Genomic DNA, 9,813 nt, shown 5'->3' with positions numbered 1-9,813 from the left:
CACGGGAGGACTTGGCCCACTGAGTCACGAATAGCTCAGAGTCGAGAGAAGCACCAATCATCCCCACACCCAACCCCTCTTTCCTCCAGAAAGCCTTCCCTGGCTGACAACTCCCAGCTTCTGCTCATCACTCTTCCTGTGGCAGGCATCTGCTGCTTTGTTGGGCTGGATGACTGACTTTGCCAGCACTTGTCTTGCCCTTCTCAACATACACAAAACCAAGTGCACAGCGCTCCCTGGCACACTGGCGACACCCATGCTGACGCGGGTCACGCCCAGGTCAACAACCAGCATCTTCTTTTCAGGATCACCAGTGACAGATACCTGGGCTGCACCCGGGCACCTCCTCTCCCTCAATCTGTCCTTGAGGACTGGAACTTTGACGTTTACACGTCTCTTCTTCTCTCCTCCTTTCCTCTTATCCCTCTGTGTAGCTACTGACCCTTCCACAATGAGCAGGAACCCCTTATTGAGTCTCCAAGTTCTCCCCACCTGATGCATTCTCTAAGATACCCAAATTTCACTATCCCATTTCCAAGGATAAAATTCAAATCTCAGTATTCACCTGAGTAAACGAAGTTTGCATGTTCCCCTTGGCCATTTATTTCCGGACAGCTCTCGGCTAGTCCCAGACATGCCACCCAAGTCTCCGCTGCTTGAATCATCCCCTCCCTCTTGGTCCTTCCCAGGACTCGACCGTGTCCTGTGCCTGCAGACTCCTGGGAGGGCTCCATCTGTACACCGTTATCCCTGCGGCTCCCCTCCTGTTCTGCATGTACAGTGAGTGTGTGGTCAATAACAACCCTGGGAGACCTTACTTCCTTTTCAGGCGGTGGCCTGCAAGAGAAAACTCCTTCCCTTGCCTATAAACTGATGCCAGACCAGAGGGCCATTTCACACTTCACATAAGATTTCTGATAGCAAGGTTGTGTCTCTTGCAGCAGATAAAAGCACATTGGATTCAAGGCCAGCATTCCCCAACCAAGCAAGGGACCACCCAATCGTGTTCCAATCAAGCAAGGGACCACCCAATCGCGTTCCACAAAGTAAAGACTAAACTTTTACTGAACATTGGTGGAAACCCAGAACCATGCCCCAAGTACTTCCCAGAAATATCTGTGATATTATTTGGACACACATGGCTGAGCTCCAAAAGCCGCTCATGCCTCCCGGGACCGACTTCGTGGTGAGAGATTGCGTGTGCTCCTCTAGTAAAGGTTATGCTGGGTACAGTGGTGTGTGCAGAGCTGCCGGTGGAACTGCAGGTGATAGTCCTTCACCAGTTTGCCCAGAATGTACAGGAACTCATCAAAGCAGATCTGGTTGTCCTTGTTTTTGTCGGCTGCCCGGAACAGCTCCGTGATGTAGTATGGCTGCCTGCGGCCCTGAGGGATACAAAGACGATCAACACCCACTGAGCATCCGGAACGCCTGTCCTCCAGACCCCTCCTCCCACTGGACATGGGAAGAGCCCAGGAGTACTGTCCCCCTACAAGGAGCATTCAGAAAACAAGTCCCCACACAGATGTCTGCGGCACGATCACCACATGCTACAAAATCAGGCTGAAGAGGTACAGGTGTTGGTGACCAACGTGGGTCACTGGACCTAGAGTAGCATGGGCCCAAACAAAAGACCAAAATGTCTCTTTCACAGAAGGACTATGAGCAGCTACAATACAAGCTCTCGTAGGGAGACACCTGTGCAGGCTTCCTGAGGGCAAGACACTGCCTCCTTCTCTACACTGAGAGCTCCATAAAGGGAAGGTCAGCCTGTCTGCATGCATACACCATCTCCTGTGTGACTGCAGGACCATCTCCAAGCAGGGCATATCTCCACGTGCCACCCGCCTAGGCATTGTTTATGAAAGTCTACTGGCACACCTAGAGAGTACAGAAAGGAGGGAAGGACAGAGAAATGGCCACTGGAGCTGTCCAGGATGTCCAAGCAGAGGACCCTGAGGCTGAAGATCAGAATGCACAGGAAGGGGCTCTTTGAGACGGGGAGACAAGCATGAGGAAAGCTGGGAGTTCTTGTTTTGAGAGAAGATATGTGACAGATGGGGTCAGGAGGATGTGGAAGAAAACTGGGGAGTGAGAGGAAAAGCAGGTTTCGGCAGGATGTTCCTGATGTACGTGGACGAATGGAACATCTGGGAACGTTTGAGGGAAGGAAGGTGACGTGTGAGTAGCTGCAGACCTGGAGTGCAGTTGCTAACCCCTGGGGGAGGGCCGGCAGCTTCTCTCCAGGTAGTAAGCCCACCATTATATATCCCATCACATCCACGGAGTTCCTACCCAGAGAAGACAAGCACCCTCATAGGTGCCCATCCCTATCAAGTCTGCTAGCTATGCCCCTATCCTCAAGAGCCCTGCAGCAAAGGCAGATCATGATCGCAGACCTGGGCAATCCAGGAGAGCCGCCAAGGAAGGCTCCCAGAAGGGAAAGAATTTCCTAAAAATAAATAGCAAGGAACTTCCACCCTGTCTTCTGAACACTCAGAGGAACATTCCAGAGAGCATACATTTTTTTCTCGAGAGGATGTGAGCGAAGAAACTATTTCACAGGAAGGAGCTGAATCTCACTTCCTTTAGAGAGGGTAGGGCAGAGAGCCGGGGACACGACAGGGTTCAGAAAACAACATGGTGTTTTCTTTGGTGCTGCAGATCCTAAGAACACAGTGCTGGGGATTAGGACCGATGAATGACAGCCTGGACGAGCAGGCTCTGTAAGCCCAGGATCTTAGGCTGGCCCTGTCCAGCTCTAAGAAGTCTCAGGCATGGGAAATGGAAGAGGTTATATTTCCTGTGCCCACCAGACTCGCAGCAGAGACACTGGCGAAGGGACTTAGGCTCCAAGGCTTACAGAGAGAGTCTGAGTTTAGGGCAGTGTTACTGGCTAAAGAGGCTATGAACAGAGAACACTTTTGAGCCCGTGCTCACAGGACACACGAGACAGCAGAATCAGCAGGTGTGGTGTCAGACTGAGTCTCAGAGACTAGCTCTTTATAGACTGGAGTGAAACCAAGCAGGTGACTTCAGAGGAAGGAAGGACAGGAAATAAAGCAAACTCTGCCCTCCTCACACCTTCCCTCTTCCATTCTCCTTCCAGGATCAGGAGGGTCTTGTGAGAGTCAGCTCCTTCTGCCACCTCAGCACCTCAACACCTCAGCACCCATTCCCGTCCTACAAACATCACAGCCTGGACACTTCGGTCCTCTCCCACCCCCCATTCCAACCCCAGACCTGACATACCAGGGTGTCCATGAAGCGCGGCACGCTCTCCAGGAGCAGGGCTTTCAGCTCCTCTAGGGACAAGGTCTCCACGTCCCCCTCCCGGGCGGCATAGTGGTGGAAGCAGTGTATGATTTGGAAGAGGGAGTCCTCCACCGGTGTGTCTGGCATGACTGCTGGACCCAGCAGGGTGTGGGCAAATCTGCAGAGCAGAGAGGAGGCACTGGTCAGTGAAGTCTGTGGGGAGGGGGCAGGCCCTGATCTGCAGAGGTCCAGAACAGGATGGACTCTTTCTCCTGCCAACGTCTGCCCTCCTGCCCACGGTCCCGTGCTGTGTCAGAAAGGGGGACTCCTCATGCTCTCACTGGCCCCCTGTGAAACTGACTTTCCTGCCTGACCTCAGACTGAGTCCCTACACTGGGACTGAAGGCCTCCTGTGTCCAGAAGGAGTATCCTTTCTCCTAATAGTCAAGAAACAAACAAGCAAAAGATGATTTGAAGCAAGGCACTGTTTTTGTTGTTTTCAGTGAAAATGTTGACATCCTTGAAAAGGCAAGATCCCTTCCCCTACAGTAAACCACTTTATGGGACCAGCAGAACACTAGTATAAATTACCAGTATAAAGTACAGTATAAAACAATTAAACAGCACAGGAAAATCAGGCCGGACATTGTACTGTTCATGTGCTTTCTTTCTTTCTGGAGTATGCAAGCAGCATAGGCATTGACACCTTTGTCCCCACAGCACCTGGCATGCGGTTTCTAGAAGTTGACATCCCCGTCCCCAGCAAGGTCTCCATAGCCCCGGAGCCTTCCCACAGCTCTGTGCACTGCCCATCTGATGCCCACGGCTGCGTACTCCAGACTTTCTACAGAGGCAGGGTCACAGGCAGCTGCTGCCTCCATATGCCCTGTGCAAACAGCTATCATAACAGCCCCACGTCCCACTTCTGTGCCAGCTAGATGACAGGCAAGGCATCTTATCCCCTTTAATCCGCACAGGACCCGAGGAGTTGAGCATCACTGCCCTGTTCTCCAGAAGAGAAAAGGAAATCCAAAGAGGTTAGGGAATTTACCAAGATTACACAATCACTACACCTAGATTCATCCTCAAATCTTTGTCTTTGTGGACAAGCCCAAAGACTTCCTTGTCCTCTGGAATTCTAGACCACGTTGTTGGGATGCTCATCCACACTGCATGTTTCCAAAACAGTCAAACTGAGGAGCTCTGCTCTCTAGGATCTGCGCACACCCAGCACAGCCCACACAGTCCCCGGGATGCTCTCCGAAGAGGAACTGACCTGGTGCTCTTGGTGTCAGGCTGTTCAGCATCCACAGCTTAGTCTCTGCGTGATCCTGGAAATCAGACAAAAGGCAGCCTTCTGAGCAGGGGAACTCCCACCGTGCAGGACATCCTGCCCATTGCTAGTCCACTCATTTATGAGCCAGTGTGTGACTTTCCACAGGTTCTTCTGCAGCAGGACCAAACCTTAACTGCATTCCTGGGGTGACATCATCACACTCCTTGCTAAGATAAACTCAACTGGTTTTAGGGAGCTACCTCCAGGATCTGAAACACCTAAGAAACACAAAAGGTTTCATTATCCATCCACTACCTCCTATTAGGACTCATCCCCACCACGCCCCCCAGGCTCCAAGGCCACACTTAAAAATACCTTCCTTGGACAGCCTACCCCAAGCAATGAACCTCCCAAGTCTCCAGTGATGAACCACGTTCACCCTCTCACTCAACAAGTATTCCATGAGTACTTGCCGCATGCCAGGCCCTCTACTAGGCCCTGTGAATAAGACACTGGGCCAGCTAATTCAAGGGGCGGGGCTAGCAGTTAGACGTGGTTACCATGGACTCTGGGCAACTACAGGGCAATCAGGACACTCAACAAGGGCTGCCTTCTCCCAGAAAAATTAAGGAAGTTTTACTTAGGGAGGTGCTTTTTGAGTAGTGTCTCAAAGAGAAATCTTAATTTGTTGCAGGAATGGAGGAGTTCTAGGCAGAGGGGACTGCCTGGGCAAAGGCTTGGTGGTGTGGAGCAACACGGCCTGCTCCGGGCATGGAGTTCACAGGATGCCACGATTGCTGAGAAGATCAAAGCTCCCGGCAGCAGACAGATAAGGGTGAAGGCCCTGTGCACCTGCCTTTGCTGAAGTCTGACTTTCTGTGTGGAAAGAGCTGAGAGGTTGTGTTCGTGGCCCAGGTGATGCACGGAGGTCAAAGTGCTAGGACCAGTTTGACCACCAGGAAACAGCCAGCTACAACCTGGAAGTAACTCCACGGAGAAGTCCAGTCCTTAGAGCTGGCCTCTTCACAAGTGCCACTTAGCTCTCAGGGGACAAGTGAGCTCTCCTCTCCGTCACACCCCAGTACAAGCCTCTGGACCTTCTCAACCTCTGTAGCACACGTGGGCCCACATAGGCTGATGAGTGTTTCTCCCAGAAGGTGGCGCCAAAGAACAAGTAACAGTTTCGGCGCCTGCGTCTCTGAAGATTCCACATTGAAGGGAGACGCTGCAGCGTTGCTTACCGGTACAGGGTGAGCGGACTAGAGCACCCGGATTCAGAACCAGCACCGGAACCACGACATCAGTAGCATGCTTAGTCATAGAAGGACTTAAGCCAGTGCCTCTCCCAGTTTGTGTTCACCTAGCAAAACAATCTCCTCACCAGACAAGAGGCTTATCGAGCCCCTATAGTGTTTCCATGCTAAAAACACAACTCAGTTTTCTCAACTTTTTGGAAGTGCCTAGCTAGAACCATAAAAAAATTATTAAATATCTTTGGTTCATCTATCACTCCCGGGAATTTATTGTAAGAAATTGACTAACTAGAGGCTTTAAGCAATAATTCAGAAAATATTTTCCACTGCAATATCTATAGTTTAGAAACACAGGTAAATGAAACCCTTAAAATCATGTAATTCACACTCTCACTATTTATACAAATATCTATAATACTTTTTAAGCTCTAGACATCACATGTGGAATGATGATCTAATAACCAAATGGTTGCTTGCCAAAGACCTGTCCCCGTCCCTGATCACAGCCCACCCCAGCAGGGACTCGCTATGACTTAGACACCCAGGTTATGCTACCTGCTCCTCCTTGCTGGCCCCATCCACTCAGGTCACTTCCTTCAATAATAATTCTGAATACTAATGTCCTCAAAAACAGCTTGAAGTCAACCTAACCAGAAAAAAAAAGCCTTTTCTGCATGGTGGGGACACATCAGGGTTAAAAGCATGACAACCAACCTCTACACGGGCAGCTTTGCATAGGTTTGAACTACCTAATGCCCTGCTCCAGACTCCAGACGGTGGGGATCAGAGGACAGTGGCACGGGTGTTGTTTTGTCCTCTTCACCAGACCTTGCAAGCATCTGGCCATACGATGCTCTGAAGTGACCCTGCCTCTCCCTGGACCACGGGTTCCCAGAGGAGGTGCTGACGAGCCCTGGGAGCTTCTCCAGAGTATGGCTTTGAAGTAGGATTTTCTGCTGTTTGTTTGCTGAGTAAACTTGTGATGTTTGCCTAACCCTGCACATGCCAGGGGCTCTTTAGCTAAAATGAAAACACAGCCTAGCTGTTAGGATTATGAGAATTAAAGAGGAATGGAAGTAAGCTGGGACTCGGAACATCAACGTGGAGTTGACTAACTGTGAGAACAAATCTGTAGAGATGTGTAGATGGTCGGGTGGACAATCAAACAATCAATGCTGCCTCACAGGCTCAAAGACCCTAGCAATCCAGAGTTTCTCTCCCATTTGCCCATCTGCTGGCCATCCAAGTGCCAAATTGAGTTGAGACAAGAGTCTTCTGTATCGGGGGCCATAAGTACCAGTCTCAGTACCCCCTCAGGGTTCAGAACTGGACGTCTATGGCAAGCAAGGATCATGGGCTGAAAAATTAACTTAAGTACATTAGCTCTACATCTTCTTTATTTTTCGTGCAAGGGGGAAAAATGAAGTGAAGGGGGCACAGAGGAGAGGAAGAGGAAGAGTAAGGTGAAGAATAAGGGGAAGAGGAAGAGGAAGAAAGGAGAATAGTAAGGGATGATCTCCATGAGGTTTCTAGTTTTCACAGACATAGTTGGAAAACTCCATAGGCAAGGACAATGAAAATATGCATATCAAAATCACAAAGAGGGGCAGGTAGAACCTGACAAAGCAGGACCCCAGAACAGGTGACCCGACCCAGGGAAGAGTCAGCATTCAAGCGGAAGTACCTGACATTCCAAACCATTAGATGAAGTTACTAAAATCCCTGAATCCTGAATTCACCCATTCTCCTCATCTAATCTCTTTGGTGATAACCAGCTGTGGGGATGCCCAGATTTGTTTGTTAGCAAAGGTGGGGCATGTAGAAATTTCTATGTGGTCTGTTAGAAGGTAATTTTGTGGGATTGACTCTTTGTAAATTTGATTATTAGAACAAAGAGTGAATGCCACCGCTCCAAGGCCTCATGGTTGGGGAATGGAGCAAGGTCATTTCACTGCCCAAGCAGAGGTTACATTGTCGAGGTGTTCTGGGAATGAATCCCATTTTGAAGGGAAGAATCATGGCTTCACAAGGTTTCCACAGATATGACAGTGACTTTTCCAAAAGACAAGTGTTCCTGCAGCTCTGCAAAATGGGTTGTTCCCTGTGGACATGGACAGATACACTTCCCCTGGATCTACCTATTTGTCTGTCTGCTGTGCATTCACTGTAGAGTCTTGTGGGCTCCAGATAAGTTCTGCTTATTTGGAGGTGCAGAACCAGGTCACTGGACATGCCGAGCACAGCGTGGTAAGTGTGTCTTACCCACATGAAGTAGGGCAAAGCTGCAGAAAGCCGACTGCGTCAGTAGCCCTATGGTTCCTAGCCCCTCAACAAGGCCCAAACTTATAAAGGGACTTACTCTGTGTCCAGGTGTATACATCTCACCTGTCCTCTCCATAGAACCTTCCTCGGCTCAAGTAAGTCAGCAATTGCCTCTTGTATCTCAGGGTCATTGGCCCTTCTCTTAGCCTGGTGTGAGAGAATTGTCTGTATTCTGTCAATCATGTTATAAATAAACGCTGATTGGCCAGGCAGGAAATATAGGCAGGAAAACCAGACAGGAAGTAGAAATGATGTAATGAGAACAGGAGAATTCTGGGAAGGAGGAAGTTGATTTCTCCTACTCCTGCCCAGACCACCGAAGCAGCAGGATGTGATCTGCCCCACTGAAAAAAGGTACTGAGCCACATGGCTAACATAGATCAGAAAAATGGGTTAATCAAGATGTGAGAATTAGCCAATGAGAGGCTAGAGCTAATGGGCCAATCAGCTTTTAACTTATAGAGATCTTTGTGTGATTTTTCTTTGGGGCTAAACAGTTGTGGGCTACCGGGTGGGACAAAAATCACAACAAACAAGCCAGGCCCGTCCATGTTACATTAGCCCATTCTGCTACCTTCAGGATAGAAAACCTTGTGGGATCTGAGGCTAGCCACTGCCCTGTCATCAACAGGCTAGAAAGAAGAAAAAAATTGTAGCAAGGAGGCCACTTCTTCATCCCAGCTGCCCAGAACTGAAATAATCACACAGTATTAATTAACTCACTGCTTAGCCCATCAGCTCTAGCTTCTTATTGGCTAACTCTTACACCTTAATTTAACTCATTTCTAGTAATCTGTGTATCGCCACATGGCAGTGGCTTACCAGGTAAGGTTCTGGCATCTGTCTCTGGTGGGGTTACATGGCTTCTCTCTCACTATGCCTTCTTTCTCCCAGCATTCAGTTTAGTTTTCCTCGCTTATCTGAGTTCTGCCCCATCAACAGGCCAAGGCAGTTTCTTTATTCACCAATGGTATGTGGAATCCCACATCATCTCCCCTTTTCTGTTTAAATGAAAAGGAAGGTTTTAACTTTAACATGGTATAATTACATATAACAAAGCAGGTATCAATCAATAATTACAGTTACAATATTTATATCTACTTTATCTTTTATCATAACTAAGTAAAACTATAACTATAAATTCTTCAACTCCATCAAAAACTCCAGAAAGATATAATATTACCTAAGTAAACAGGGGGTGCATTGTAAGCAACTTCCAAAACTCCAGAATAAACAGAGACATCTTGCTGCTTGGACAGTCACCCAAAGTTCTTCTGTCCATCTTTGGCCTACAGGCCCATGGTATCCAGCACACTTTTTCATGAAGCAAGAAATTTCAAAGACAGTTCCGCCTATATTGGCAGTTTGTCAGTCACTTTTTTCTGTGTCCTGCAGAATGTCTAGCAAACTCTTTCATGAAGCAGGAACCCTGAAGGATTGTCTCACCTTTAGGCAAGTTCATCAGGACCCTGTGGGTCCTGAATGTCCAGTTCATCAAGCAGTCCAGGCAAGAGCAGTTTCTTGCCCAAGTGGCTAACCAACTCCATGAGGAGCCTCTTTGATGCCCATCTTCCTCTTGAAGTAGATTGGTGCTACCAGGAGCAGATGTGTCTCACTGTCATGAAAAGTCCTAAGTTCTTAAAGCATTTTAAATGCCATATTCTGTAGTCTTTGAAAGGTTTGAAGAATGCCTATCTAAATGAGATC

At 48.7% G+C, this 9,813-nt stretch overlaps 1 protein-coding gene across 1 annotated transcript; it reads right to left on the bottom strand.

Annotated features, from left to right (window-relative positions):
* Positions 1 to 1,208: 1,208 nt before the first annotated feature.
* LOC121450426 (protein S100-A15A) lies at positions 1,209 to 3,402 on the bottom strand. The gene is made up of 2 exons (XM_041655292.1): positions 3,253 to 3,402; positions 1,209 to 1,385 (listed from the first exon to the last, which is right to left on the bottom strand). Exons 1-2 carry the CDS (start codon positions 3,400 to 3,402, stop codon positions 1,209 to 1,211), a joined length of 327 nt encoding a protein of 108 aa, XP_041511226.1.
* Positions 3,403 to 9,813: the final 6,411 nt, after the last annotated feature.

The sequence above is a fragment of the Microtus oregoni genome, unplaced genomic scaffold (assembly GCF_018167655.1).
Source record: "Microtus oregoni isolate MIOR12 unplaced genomic scaffold, Mior012 000007F_ref0000211, whole genome shotgun sequence".
NCBI lineage: Eukaryota > Metazoa > Chordata > Mammalia > Rodentia > Cricetidae > Microtus > Microtus oregoni.
Note: the sequence above shows the minus strand (reverse complement) of the source record. Positions and strands in the feature narration are given on the sequence as shown.

What these genes read in the sequence shown, in the direction of transcription:
- LOC121450426 (XM_041655292.1), bottom strand. Translation starts at nt 3,402, where the DNA reads ATGCCAGACACACCGGTGGAGGACTCCCTCTTCCAAATCATACACTGC. An exon ending in CGCGCTTCATGGACACCCTG is followed by an intron (nt 1,386 to 3,252) that starts GTATGTCAGGTC and finishes TGTATCCCTCAG; the next exon opens with GGCCGCAGGCAGCCATACTA.